Below are 15066 nucleotides of genomic sequence, written 5' to 3'. Positions count from 1 at the left end.
TAAAGGGCTGGTGAAGAGTAAAACTGAAAATTTTATCGCTTGTTCATTTTGACGACTTAATGGTCAAAAAAACATCAGCATTGGAATTTTTCAAAACTGCCCTCCCAATCCAAATAAAGGCCCTAGCGACGCCCTTGGATACGAAGATACAAATCTTCGGTAATCTTCGGCAAATGTCGGGTATGACGTCATCCGAGGACATCGATAGCTGACGCTAGCTATTCACGCCAGTGCTTTAATTTGCACGCATTCTCCAAATCCATCGTGAAAAGTTGTAAGGCGGGCTAGGGACAGAGAACTGCTAAGCGTTGTGTCTCTATGCATCGTTCTCATTCAGAATCAAAATTGTTTCAATGGCCGAAGGATGAAAATCTGGCCAGAAAATGGACCAAGTTTGTGGAAGCAAAGCGGATTAATTTTACCCCTGTAGCCTCGAGTGTACTTTATTACAAACACTTGCCGATTGTTTTGCCAATCACACGGAATACAATCACGGATTTTCCAGAAGGCAAGCCCTAATTTATAAGATTATTAAGAAAACTAGTGATTGGCGAGGTTATTTTGGTGCTCACGAGTTCTCGGTAACCAAAGACAACGACGACTTCTGTGCTTGCTTTCCAAGCATTTCTATGTGGCCAAACCATGTGTTGTGCAACATCGTATATTTACTGCACAGCAAACGATCTCATACGCCCGGGATCATGCCATTCACACTCGATGACGAATTCAGTGTACAAGTTACAACTACAACACACTAAGCTCAAATTATAGAAGAAATTCATCTGTGAAAAATATCAGAAATTCATATTTAAAAACGTGAGCGGTAGAATGTTTGACTGTGCGTGGCAGGGCGTGACCTTGGACACAGTACAGTCGGTCAATCTACATTTACAGATTGCTGGGAATATAAATGTACAGTGAAATACTGAGACAGGATTATGGAGAACAATTTTCCAAGTTTTATACGGGCATAAATTTGAGGGTTTTGAAATCTCATGTCAAAGCTATGTCAATGGTTTAAAGTTTTCGGCTGTATACATGATTGGATTCGGAAAACACCACACTACAACACTAGCAACAGATCATACACATTTCCACCGGTTTCTCGATGTTTCGGCACGTAGTAGGTTTCGGCCGGAAATTTTCACAACCCCGATTTATTTGGCCCTGACAGCCTAGCCGTTTCAACCTTTATCAGCGTAGCCTATAGTCTATATCGTCTTGTCAGGACTGACATGAGACGACAGTACGATAATACGGGCAGTGCGAGCGAGCGTTCTCTCTGAAGCCAGGAAGGACTACCATAAACAGTAACATAGAGCGTAATACGGACAGTACGACTACAAGCGAGCATATTGTCAGTACGACTGACACAATTTGCTAGAGACTTACAGCTACCGCGTACAGTCCAAAATCTAGCTAACATTTGTTCGTCCTGAGAGGACGAATAGACACTGGTCGTGGTAATCGACTACTCTAGTCGCCATCGTATTACACATGTTACACGCAACCACAGATCATGCAGATACGCTGTCCCCCCTATTGACGTCACACATCCGGGTTTGATTTTTCGCGCCAAAATGTGACTTAGCTTCGGAAAATGCACTTTTTTCCACTAAAATACGCTCTTAAACCATTTTCCTACTGGAAATTTTTTGCTTTTGCCTTTCCAAGCATTATTTAACGAGTGAAAACAACCTTTTCAGCGATTTTATTTTTACTCTTCACCAGCCCTTTAATATTTTGGACTAGAAAACAGATATCAGTGATTGATGGAGTCATTTATTCATATAAAATTGTTTATTTATATGAAAGAAACTGTTTTCTTTCACATTATGTACATGTACTGATATGTTTGTGTTTGAAAAAAGATAAAAAATAAAATGCAAACATAAGAGTAAACTGATTTTTGACTGGATTGTATTTACAACACAAAGTGGTGGTTTTGTTCCTGAAAATTGTTTGATGCAACCATGTATTAATGTTGAAATCAGTTGCTGGTAACATATTCAAAGAAATCTAACTGCGGTTTAAATTTGTCTTCAAAACTTCTCATCCGGTGATTTCAGGAAACATCGCTGTGTTAGGGCCCGGGGACCAAGTGATCGGAGACCACCCTCCACCAAAACAGAATGTCGACAGACAGAAACTACGCCCAGGATCTGGGGTGCTGGTTGTTAACGTTGAAACTGATGGACCAACTAGGGTGCTGACCATTGAAGATATAAACTTATCAAAGGTTTGTACAACAGTTTTCATCACAATGGCTCAAAGCAGTAATTTGAACAGCAGTGAAATCAGTATTGGTTTGATTTTCATATTACGCTGTGTCGCAAAACTCTGTGCAGATTTTCACTGGCTTTATTTTTTAAATTCAGGAATTGTATTTTTCCCATAGAGATAACACAGGGATGGCGGCCATTTTGATTTCAATTAATATGTCTTTTTCATCGTCTGACTACTATAGCCATCGTCTACTGGGTCGCATTTTTGTCATAGTCTGGTTCCCTGACCCATTTCCCCGGTAGAGGGCGTGGGGAAATATAGGGTCAGGTACCGGGTAGCCATCTTGAACAGAATTTTGTTCAAGATGGCGGAGGTTAGTCACCTGACAGAACATGCTACAACAAATATGGCTGCTACCATGAAAACGCCGGTCAAAATTCAACTGGATCAGAATTATGTTCGAACACTGGTATCCGAACCAAAAACATTGGCACACGAGATGGGAAACATAAACTGAAAGGATTAATCCAGAAGTACGGGGAAATAGAGGTGATTGAAGGCTGGCTGTGATATCACAGCAGTACTTGTTGCGTGTATCGAACGCGCTAGGGTCATTGAGGTCATCGCCGACTGTGGCGTGACCCCAATGACCCGAGCACGTTCGATACACGCCACAAGTAATGCTGCGATATCACAGCTAATTGAAAGCAAACTTTGTTGGAACTGTGAACGACGATTGATTTCGATGGATAGAATAGTGTCCGAATTTCGTGAAAAATGCCAGGCATCATGTCGACGTTCTAAAAGTATTAAGAGGTGTGCTAAATCACAGTGGCTAAATCATGGAGGTAGAAAGTCTTCTTTCTACCTCCACGGCTTTGTGGTACAAACAAGAAGTTGGTGTCAAGTGAGCCTGAAAGTGCGAAACCCAAGAAAGATGAGGAAAAGTTACAAGTGTTACTTTCATCCAATCACAGCTTGTTTTATTTTAACCCAATAGCGTCCATGTTTACATTAGCCGGTACCTGACCCTATATTTCCCCACGCCCTCTACCGGGGAAATGGGTCAGGGAACCAGACTAATTTCTGTCATTCTTGCATGCGTAATTTCCAAAAATTCAATCTAAAAGTGCAGGCAAATATTTACTTTTGCATATTAATGAGAAAACATGTCATTTGCAAACAACCTTAATACGTGTTCATGTTTTATACTCAGCATTCATTTCTCTTACTATGATGAACAACATGAAAAATCAGTACTTTGAAATAAAAATCCTGAAGATATTGAAAAAGTGGCACCTATTTGGGCTTTGACACCTGTAGCCTTCTGCCATGATGATCTTTAAAACCATGGTTTAGAGCGTCTGTATATCTTTCCTGCCCACAGCGATATCAGCAAAGGCAACTGAAAGAGAAAGGTGTAGAGGAGTTCATGACAGCAAATGAAAGAGAACAGCGCCGCCAACGACAATTATCAACAAGCAGCTACCATGACGGTGAATCAGAAAATACTGACAAAGAATTGCAGGTAATGTTCTAACTTGAAGCTCAATAAAAGAGCAAGCAGCTGTAATTTATGATAATGTTTTCTAATTATTTTGTTTTCAATGAGTACTACAGTTCCTTAGTACATTGAAGTACATTGTTTTCAGCTTTTCAACTCTGCCTGTATATATGTAATTTGCACTGTCATTGTTATTGTTGACTAGAATTCAAATGTAAGCAATATCAACGCATTTGACTTTTATGGACACTATATTGACAGGCTGAATATAAACAGTAGGTGTTTTAACATGCTTTATGGATGAGAACAAGATCTTGTAATTGACATACAAAACAAAAAGTGAAAAAAATTATCAAAAGTTGTGGCTTCTGGGCCCTGAAAGACTTCAACAATTCATTAAGTCTGTCATACATTGATACTCTTCAAGTCAAAATGAGCTCGTTATATATGCAATAATTTTGCATATTTTGACACAAAGTGGTGGGCAGTGCGTGGCTGTAATGTCTGAACACATATTCTGGCATACTTTGATAATAACGTTACTATTATATCTCTTACATTTGTGACGTTGATGTGAAATGGGCCGGGTAGAGATCATTTTCATGCTATATCTCGACAATTTTTCTTCCGATTTCCTCCACCCATATGGATCGTGTCAAGGACAAGCTTCTGACATCCTGCGCAACTATGTACCAATTGCGAGACCTATCCTGGTAATCGTCCAGTGGGTCTCTTGAAACTGTCCAACAGAGAATACGCAGAAGCACCCATAAAAGGCCAGTGTGCTTAGGGCTCCTGGAAACAGTCAACATAACAGAATGGACTCTCTGTACATAATTTTTTATCGTGCCCAAAATTCCATTACTTAGTATTTATAATATACCTCAATATACATTCCAATAAAAAGCTATGGGAAAAAGCGCCCTCGCTTTGGTGCAATATATTTCTGTATCGCTCCCCAGCCTTGTTGCCAATATTTAGCTTTGTGTGTTCAGATCACAAACATAATGTAATAAATTATGATCATTTTCTTTCCATGTTTAAATCAATTTCACCAGGTAATCATCAAACTGCCTGGCTTTGGTATCTCCATCGTCAACAAAGCACCAGAAGAATTGATGTACACATCGTTTCGAGATATCGATGTGGATTTCACAAGAACTCTTGACAAAACCAGTCTGGTAGCCAGCATATTTGACATCCAGGTATTTGACAATCACATATCTGAAATTGTCCAGCAAGAGGGCAAGACAAAAAACATGGGGCCCGGGGGCACCGACGTCCTTTGTACCTCCTTACTGTTTATTAATTGCCATAAATGTGAAATTTGGCAAAAAGTCAAATTGTTTTGACATAAATGAAAGTTATTTGAACTGGTTGGTTACCGGTCCAGCATAAGTTCAAGTGTGGATTCTAAGTATCAACAACCTTGATATGAACCATTGACTAAAAAACATTTGCTTGTTACACTCACCACACTTGTACTTAGTATTTGGAGTGTACACCTATCTACAATACAATGATAAAAAGTTTGGACTCTGTAGGTCAACAGTGCATCTTTAATGTATGAGACTAAATAAGCTTACCCCTCAAGTATTTTTAGGCCAAAAACAATATTTAATTTTGAATATGTAGTGCAGGGAAGGACATACAATATGGTGAAAAGCAAACTAAATATAAAAACTGAATATACAATTATATGGAAATGTTGTTTTACAGTCATGAGTATCTGGTGTGTGCCGAGAGACAAATTTTAAAATTGGACAGTATCATCCTGACCACAGTTTGTCTGACTGGTTGTTTCCTTCTGATTTTCTGACACGGTGATAGGTACAAAATATATGCGATTCACGATAGTTATACAACATAGCTTGCATTTTGTTCATAGTAGAACTGAGTTTTACATGTAAGATAACTTTCTCGTAAACTGTAAATTCTGGCTTCTGGCAGCTCAAACGTCGCAATACTACATTTTTGATATGATATGGAGTGATTTGCACACATGCAGTGACAGTCGATATATTCATAGTATGAGAGTCTACTGTACATTAAAGCATAGTGATGTTGACAACTACATGCATGCCAGTGCACGATTTCAAAGTAGCCAGGAGGAAATTCTAATGGTCTTTTAGTGGAAATATAGGTATTAAACGACAGTGAAACAAACAACATTAGTTATCGTGACCTTGCTAAAGTGCAATCTCGGATCATGTATGATCTGATGATCATGCCAAATTACCATGTCGGATTTAGTCCTGCGTACGATGCTGTGTGTTCCGCTACAGCTATTCGCCCCTGCTCACCACAGCCCTGCAAAGACCCGTACGTAGGGTCGGTGACTTCAAATCCACTTTGGGACTTGACGTAAAAAGCCAAATTACTGCCGAAATTCAGCGTTCTTGGGCCCAAGTCGTATCCCTGCCCACCTCAGCTACTCGATCGCTTCCAAAAATGCCAGTCTTTTATTCACTTTTCGTAAATAACCGTCGATGTCGGCAACTCTCTCGCTAGCCCTGCGTATGTACGCAGTGTACGCAGTGCATTCCCTGTGTGCGTTCCTAACACACAGCATCGTACGCAGGGCTAGCGAGAGAGTTGCCGACATCGACGGTTATTAAGTAAAAGATGATGTCAAAATCAATGCACAACTGTCGAAATTACCCAAAATAAGCAACAGAAAACTAAAAGTTATCGCTGTGTCGAAAGGACAGTATATCAACATAAAAAGACGCTAGTTTGTTATGACATGGAGGCCAGAGGTAGAAGGACAGAGCATTCCCTCGCTCTCACCCAGCTATTAGTACGGGCCGCCGTGGGATTGCCTCGCTATTAAAAGCAATGGATTCGCCGGTACTGGGGAGTACGGAGGCCATCATTCTTCAGTCTATCGAAGGAGAGGTTCGTGCCAAAAAATACATGACAGCAATCAAATATACGCTAAAACCTTTAAAACGTCAAAATCCGCAACTGACCGACAAACATGATGGCAGTCCTTGAAAAACAACGCTAGCTTGTTATGTGTGCATGCGCATATTAAGGGGAGACCCATTTGATTTCGGGGGGGGAGGTATGCAGGAAGCGGGTATGGGAACTTTTTTTGTTAGAGAGACAGCATTTTTTTATTTCTACAGTCAGACCTGCATCAATTTTTTTTTTCAAATGGAGTAGTAGCAGTGCAATTTTTGAAATTTAAGCAAGTGTTTCACATATCACAGGATGTTTTATTTATTCATTTTACATTCCAACAAATGACAAACAAAATGGAAAGTCTATTATATATACAACTTTAAATTATAGAACACTTTTTTGGCAAATCATCTGTGATCAGTACTATACCTGCTTTTCTTTAAAACAGTCAATTCCTTTTAAGTTCTCAGGGGAGATGTTATCTTTTGTGGTCAGAGAAACAAGGCTCACACATTGTATTTCATTATATTTGTTGTTCCTCAATTTTCATTGTCAACTTGTAATCTTTCTAACATATTTATATGAGAGAATAATGTATTGGTTTTAACACTAGTTTATTGACTCCTATCTTGTGTTTTAAATTTTCACGATTTAGAGAAGTCAAATAGTCCGTCTAGATATTGCCTATACCATTGAGATATTGCAACAGAAATCCTGAAACATGATTTCTTGGGTCAGAAAAGGGAAGGAAAACATCAAGTGCACCGAGGTGTACAGTAGTGAATGCTTATATCATAAGTGCTGGAAAAAAAACACATAAGAATTACTTGTGGTAAAAACATTTGCGTGCCTTTGGCAGCATGCCAGCAAAGAATACATGAGAATGAAGTTTCCAAAATTTTGCTCATTTCAACAGCATTGTGACAATTCCTTTTTTATTTCTGTCTGTTATGAGAATATTTTTTTCTCAAGCCATTACAGGCTTAATTTTTTCCTTTTATTTCACCTGGTGACAATTTTTATTTTTTCCTCGAAATCCTCCATACCCCCCCCCCAGAAATCAAGTGGTTCTCCCCTAAGTGAGCCCTGACCTATACGGGCCAGTGGATTACTTCCTCAGTAGAACTGATATGCCTGCCAGTACCGGTGTTATCGTCTACGGAGGCCATCATTCTTCAGTCGATCAAAGGCGCCTTTCGTACCAAAAAATACACGACAGCTGCAAAAGTGCATCACTGTCAACTTCATAACTATAGAACATGTTGAAATACACAGTGAAACGTTCACAATGTAAAAAATGTGCCCATACCGAGAAACAAGATGGCGTCCGTTTCGATTCTTCAACTCAGATTTTGTCCTACAGTTGTGCGCATGCGCAGACGGTAGCTTTAGCGAAAGTGAGGCAAAATCAAGTAAATATAAATAAAATGGATAAAAATATTGTTTAAAAATAATGTAAGGCATGTATCACCAATTTTGAACATTTCTGACGGTATTTCAACTATACGAACACCCATGCCAAACATCACAATAATCAAATCAGTGGTTTTGAGGAAAAAGTGAAAATAGTGGTTTTCAGAAAAAAGCTAAAAAAGTGACTTTAAAATGATTCAATCAAAAAAAGAAAAAAGACCGTTTGAGATACATGCCCAAGTGACCACCAGACCAAATTTAAGAAAAAGTTACTGAAGCGTTTCTGAGATACCTGCGTCCACAGCATACGGCCCACTATGTTGGCCGTATTGGGCCGCGCCATCACATTAGTACCTTGTGCCCACAGGGCACAAAGTACTAAAAAATCAAAACGAGACTGTTTTCATGTTCTATTACTCTTCGTAACTCTGCATAAGATCAAGTATTCTTGATACAGACAGTTTGAAGGTATAATGCTCCTCGGAGACAGATACTCAGATTCTCAAATTTGTACAATTCTTCTTTGACCTACCATTTGTTGGAGCTCATTTGAAAAATTATGGAGTAAGAAAAGTATACTTGGTTTAAATTTTTCAGAAATGAGAAATTTTATTTTTCCCCATTGAGTTCACACAGGGATGGCAGCCATTTTGAATTTCAAAAATCGGTAAAATTTGTTTCTCTTGTACCAAACTTTGTTCAGTGACCCCTGATTTTTATTCTTGATGTGGTAAGAAAATGGCTGAAAGTTTTTTTAAGAAAGTTTCAGCAAAAGTTGAAATCTTTCACTTTGAAGGCATGTATTACCTTAAGCTACATGTAGTTTGCGCCTCGAAATGGGAAGACTTCAACTTGCTCAAATTTTCCGTAAGGAAACTTTTACCCATTCCCTTCAGTAATCAAGAATCAAAACCAGGGGTCACAGTGCAAAATCTGGTATTGGAGAAACAAATCACCCAATATTTGAAATTCAAAATGGCGTTGTACCCATGTTAACTCAATGGGGAGAATTAAATTTTCAATTTTCAAAAAAGATGCAGGTTAAAATTTTATTCAAAATGAGCCCCCTCAAGTGGTAGACCAAAATAGTATTGTCAAAGTTTGAGAATCTGAATATTTGTCCTTGATGCGCCTTCTACCTTCAAATAACATATACAGTTTCAAGGTGATAAAGAAAATATACGTCGTTTTATTGTTCTGAAACTCTAAGGTAGATTCTGAGGGGTGTGAATCCTTTCTGTTTCCAACTGTTGAGGGCGCTATAAAAGATCCTGTGAAACTTTCAGGTGTCATAGTAACATGAGGTTTGTCGGCTGCCGAGATATTTTGTATAAGAAAGTTACAGTGGTAAATGTGTGCATCGTCTTAGGGTCTTGTTACATTATCATCCAGTATTTTAAGGTGGTTGGAAAGGCTATTTTTGCACCAATTCTTTTCTCAGAGTTAATGTCAAATTTCAAGTGTTAGAATCAAGATATTTAGTTCAAATTTTCAGGATAACTCCCTTAGTTAATATTTTCTCCAAAGAATATAAAAATTGTATATTTGCAGCCATGATTTTGAAATATGACACCAGTAAATATTAAAATTTAATTTTCATATTTTTTTACATATTTGAATTTAATAATAATTGGATAGTATTAATATTACCAAATTAGATATAAATATGTTGACACTATTTATTGTTAGATTTATACGGCAGGATTTGTAAATAAAATTTGTTTTTATGATTTTACATTGGTTTATATATCAAAAACTTATTGAAAATTCTTTCAAATTTCAAAATGTGATTTTTCAAAAGTTCTTCAAATACATGAAAATTGTGCCGTACAAATCTTATCTGTAACCTTGTAAATAGGCTGTAAAAATTCCATGTCCACATCTCATTTCAAAGTTGGATTAAATTGGTATACAATTATGTAGGAAAACTGTTGTTCTGTCAAAAATGTTGAAAACAAGCCATATTTGCACCCCTCTTTTGAAGTCATAGAGCAGTTTTTTTGGTTAAAATCACTTTTGACACCTCTTTGACACTCAAAGAATCTAAAAATGCATTTACAATAGCAGTCACTCACTCTGAATGCCAGCGCACCGCCTTGTCAAACTTTCCTGAAAAACAGCAAATAATGACTTTCCCTTTTCAAACATTTTATTAAAAGCTAGGGGACCTCTACCATAGTTAACACACTAAGGACTCCCCAATTTCTTCTTATTTGGTCAGTTTTTCAGAAGTTTTAACAGGCTATAACTCTGCAATGCCTTTGTGCCCAAATGTCTAGTTTTTTTAGTCCCCACGGACACCGTCCGGGGGGACTTATAGGTTTGGTCATGTCCGTGCGTGCGTGCGTCCGTCCGTCCGTCCGTCCGTCCGTCCGTCCGTCCGTCCGTTCACGCAGATATCTCAGAGATGCCTGAAGCGATTTCATTCAAACTTGGTACAAGGATTACTTCATATGTCATACAGATGCACCGTCGATTTGTTTTGTGATACGATCCAATATGGCTGCCAGGCGGCCATTTTATTACGATTTTTTCATGTACAGAGCCATAATTCAGGCATGTTCAACTGATTTTATTCAAAGTTGGTACAAGGACATTGACCAGTGTCATAGATATGCACGTCAATTCTTTTGTGATAAGATCCAATATGGCCGCCGTGCGGCCATTTTGTTACGATTTTTCATGTACAGAGCCATAACTCAGGCATATCTCAACCAATTTCATTCAAAATTGGTACAAGGACATTGACCTATGTCATACATATGCACATCAATTTGTTTTGTGATACGATCCAATATGGCTGCCAGGCGGCCATTTTATTACGATTTTTTCATGTACAGAGCCATAACTCAGGCATGTTTCTACAGATTTTATTCAAAGTTGGTACAAGGATATTGACCAATGTCATAGCTATGCACATCAATTTGTTTTGTGATACGATCCAATATGGCCGCCGTGCGGCCATTTTGTTACGATTGTTTCATGTACAGAGCCATAACTCAGGCATATCTCAACCAATTTCATTCAAAATTGGTACAAGGACATTGACCTATGTCATACATATGCACATTGATTTGTTTTGTGATACGATCCAATATGGCCGCCAGCAGGCGGCCATTTTATTACGATTTTTCATGTACAGAGTCATAACTCAGGTATGTTTCTACAGATTTTATTCAAAGTTGGTACAAGGACATTGACCAATGTCATAGCTATACACATCAATTTGTTTTGTGATACGATCCAATATGGCCGCCATGCGGCCATTTTGTTACGATTTTTTCATGTACAGAGCCATAACTCAGGCATATCTCAACCAATTTTATTCAAACTTGGTACAAGGACATTGACCTATGTCATACATATGCACATTGATTTGTTTTGTGATTCGATCCAATATGGCCACCATGTGGCCATTTTATTACGATTTTTTCATCTCCTGAACTACAACTCAGACATGTATCAAGCGAATTTATTCAAAAGTATTTTTATCACAGACCTAATGAAGAGGACTCTATCCTCTCTGAGGACCTGTAATCAAAGCACCCATTAACAAGTGGGGACTGTGTCATCAACGATGACTTGTTTATTTCACAGAGAATGTTGACTACTTTTATATTTTAATAGTTTTGTTGAAATTTATAACTGATGGTCTAGCCTTTCCAACCACCTTAAGGGCCTTTTAATCAAAAAGAGAAAAAGAGTCAATGTATCTCCTTTTCGTATCAATTTTGATCTTAAAACGATGTTTTTGACACTAGCCATGTTACACAAACAAGACCCTGCTATTGGTGGAATAAATAACCAACCAAATTTTGTGATCTAAATACAGGTTGATAATCAGCTGACGTACACACATCGTTCACCGACACTGTTTGTTACATCTGACAAAGCGGATGAAGAAACGAGTGTGCTTCGACAGCCAGCTTTGCATATCAGGGGTTCCAAATTGCACAGCAAAGTACCGACATATGAAATCTACCAGGTAGGACATCAGTTTTCGCAAAGAGTCCTGCATTTATTTTCATTCTGTTGTCTACACCACACACTGTTTACACTATGATACATTTTTATTTCTAAGTGAAGTAGCACAGTAAAGTTTCTAGAAGACATGAATAAAGAGTTGTGTAGCTTTTTTCAGCTCATGCATACGATATGAGGATGTAACTAACCACATCACAGTCTTACATATCACAGTTTAGACATAAGTATTGTATTGTATTAGACTAAGTGTGCTTTCTACCTGACAACCAAATTATGAGACCGCTACAGATGACCCATTCATTATTCAAAACAAGATTTTCAGTAAATTTGTTATTCAAAGTAAAATTTTCATTCAATGTCGAAAAAGAGGCTTTTGCTGTTATAACCATGACATTCAAATTGCATCACGTAGTAGTATACTGCTGAAAGTGCAGGCACAAAGGTTCATGTAAGAAATATTTGCTTGTTGTTTTATTCTCTTCCACAAGCAGTTTGGTACACAGTATCGTGCTTTTCACAGATGAAGCGTGATCTACATCACATGAAATGAAGGAAAAATAGTTGAACTCTTTCAATATTTTACAGCGCCAAAACTAGAAATGAGACACCGAGATACTCTTGTGTGGTCGCTACGGGCCATTATGCAATGTAACCCTTGGTTTTGAAAACCAATCCTCCTATTAGCACTTGCCCTCTGACAAATTACTAACAATTTACTAACAGGTAAATTTCAAAACCCTAAGGCTTTCTGAATTATTACATGCAACCCAAATCATCGCCCAGAGAAGGTTTAATGACCACATGTGGGGCTTGACGTATTTTTGTTTCAACCAGAACAATATTGTTTTTGAACACAGGTAATACACAGCTTTAAAAAATCACATACTTTGAGCATTTGTGGAGTTACTTTTTACCAATATTTCTTTCAAAAAATGAAGTGTCCAAAATACAATGTGTCAATGCACAGAAATGTTGCCTATCATTAAAAAAAAAACAGTTGCGCTCGATGGCGATTGAAAAATTGTTTGGGATTACCATAGGGGAAAGAAATCAGTCCCCTGGGGTGGGGAGGGAGGGTTTTTTGTTCAACGCTTTACCTTATTTGATTTTATTAATTTTGACTGTGATATTCAAATAAAGAGTTCAACTCCACACCGTCTGACTGTTTTCTTTATTGCTACAAGTAATTTTATTAATTTTGACTGTGATATTTCAAATAAAGAGTTCAACTCCACACCGTCTGACAGCTTTATATATTACCGACAAGTCCTTATCTCCTCTCCAACTTGTGTATACACCACTGTAATTGCTCCGAAAACATTGCCAACTTGCTAATCCGCTGTCCATATCAGCGGATTAAGTGATTGAGTCAACACCACAGCCGTCCCACTCGCATTAAAATAAGGAAAGGGTTGAAAATCACAGACACAGTGTCACGATGTCGTCCGTAAAACTAGTGGACGCTTAAAATATTCATGAATTCGTAAATAAATAGGAAGGTACACAACTTATTATTCATAAATAAACGGTAAAGGAGCTCCCTAGTGACCGGCCATTGAGAGAAATTACTGAAAGCAACAACCTCGCGACCGGTCGTGTAGACAAATGTTGGCAAAAATTCCACACTTTACACTTACAGCCACGACCTCACGATCGGTCATGGAGAAAAATTACCGGGAAAAAAAGTAAAAACCTGAAAGCCATAACCTCATGACCGATCATTGGGAAATTTCGGGCTTATAAAATTCAACACTTTTATAGCCACGACCGGTCGTTGAAAAAAATTACCGGGGAAAAAGGTCAAAACCTAAAAACCACGACCTCACGACCCAGCGTTGAGAAAAAGTCGGGAAAAATCCAACACTTTACAGCCACAACCTGGACAGAAAATGAAGTCGAATACCTGAAAGTCCCGTGACGGTCGTTGAGAAAATGTCGTGAAAATTCAACACTTTACAGCCACGACCTTGTGCGATCGGTTGTGGAGAGAAAATATTGGGAAAAAATCGGAAGCCTGAAATCTACGACCGTGGACGCTTAAACTATTCTCGTGGAGGGAAATTGAAGCTGCTTGTCTGTGATGAAATCCACTAGGCTACTGTCCGACCGATCAGGAGAGAAAATGTAGAAAAGTTAAAAAGTCACTAACAACAGCCATGTGGAGAGACAGCTCAGAAAAAATTAAAATACATGATCTGGACGGCCTGAAGATGAACAGCAACATTAATGACATAGATTAAGTTCCTGACTACATTTTCCTACCCTAGAACTTAAAAAGCTAAGTCCATCCTTTCAGTTCATTCAGATTATGTGCTGTCGTCGTTGAGTTGCGTGTTTGAGGAATGATACTGGTGGAAAGTGCATAACAATACAGCGAAAATATATAAAAGTCAGCGTGGACCCTCTGTTGTGCCGCGCAACAACCTAAACGCAGCCGCTGACGTTTTTACAGACAGAATACACAGACAATGTATCAAATACCATGAAATCGTTTTCATTGAAAAGGCGTGCTTGCAGTACCAGCACACAAACAAAAAACTGAATAAAAAGTTGATAATTTTATCCATCTTGTTCTCGGAAAGTGAAGCGAGGGCTGTCCGTCTTTGGGGAAAATACTATAACTTACGCTACACATGGACGCGGAAGTGAAAACACACTAACATTTTAAAACAAGCCGGGCAAGAAAATGTCAGTAAATTCGTAACCCTGGTAATAACTGGGGTTAATATTAGGAAGTCTAATCGTGTTCCTTGCCATTCAAGATGTTTTGTTGATACGATGTGCACATTGTGGAGGTTATTTTGGAGTACCTGTAGGTGAGAACTTCATTGGTACGGATTGTCGCTGATGTATTAGCGGGGAGGCCGGGCAAACGAGTCAGTCACAGTCGATGACGGTGTGCTACGTTTACGATAGACGCTATAGATGTACGGTGATGATGGTGGCATCGAATAATATCTGAATGGAAAGTGTATAATACTGGCATACACGATGACATCAATCTATATTGAGCTGCCTGCAGCGGTGTTCGG

At 38.5% G+C, this 15066-nt stretch overlaps 1 protein-coding gene across 1 annotated transcript in view; it reads left to right on the top strand.

Annotated features, from left to right (window-relative positions):
- Positions 1–15066, top strand: part of LOC139137325 (intermembrane lipid transfer protein VPS13D-like) — a 126765-nt gene that overhangs the window by 90930 nt on the left and 20769 nt on the right. Inside the window, 4 exon segments of the mRNA XM_070705359.1 lie at positions 2070–2239; positions 3614–3754; positions 4789–4935; positions 11883–12035. Coding sequence (XP_070561460.1) covers positions 2070–2239; positions 3614–3754; positions 4789–4935; positions 11883–12035 — 611 coding nt within the window.

Source organism: Ptychodera flava, chromosome 7, assembly GCF_041260155.1.
Source record: "Ptychodera flava strain L36383 chromosome 7, AS_Pfla_20210202, whole genome shotgun sequence".
Classification (NCBI taxonomy): domain Eukaryota; kingdom Metazoa; phylum Hemichordata; class Enteropneusta; family Ptychoderidae; genus Ptychodera; species Ptychodera flava.
The sequence above is the reverse complement of the archived record's forward strand: the minus strand, read 5'-3'. Positions and strand labels throughout refer to the sequence as shown.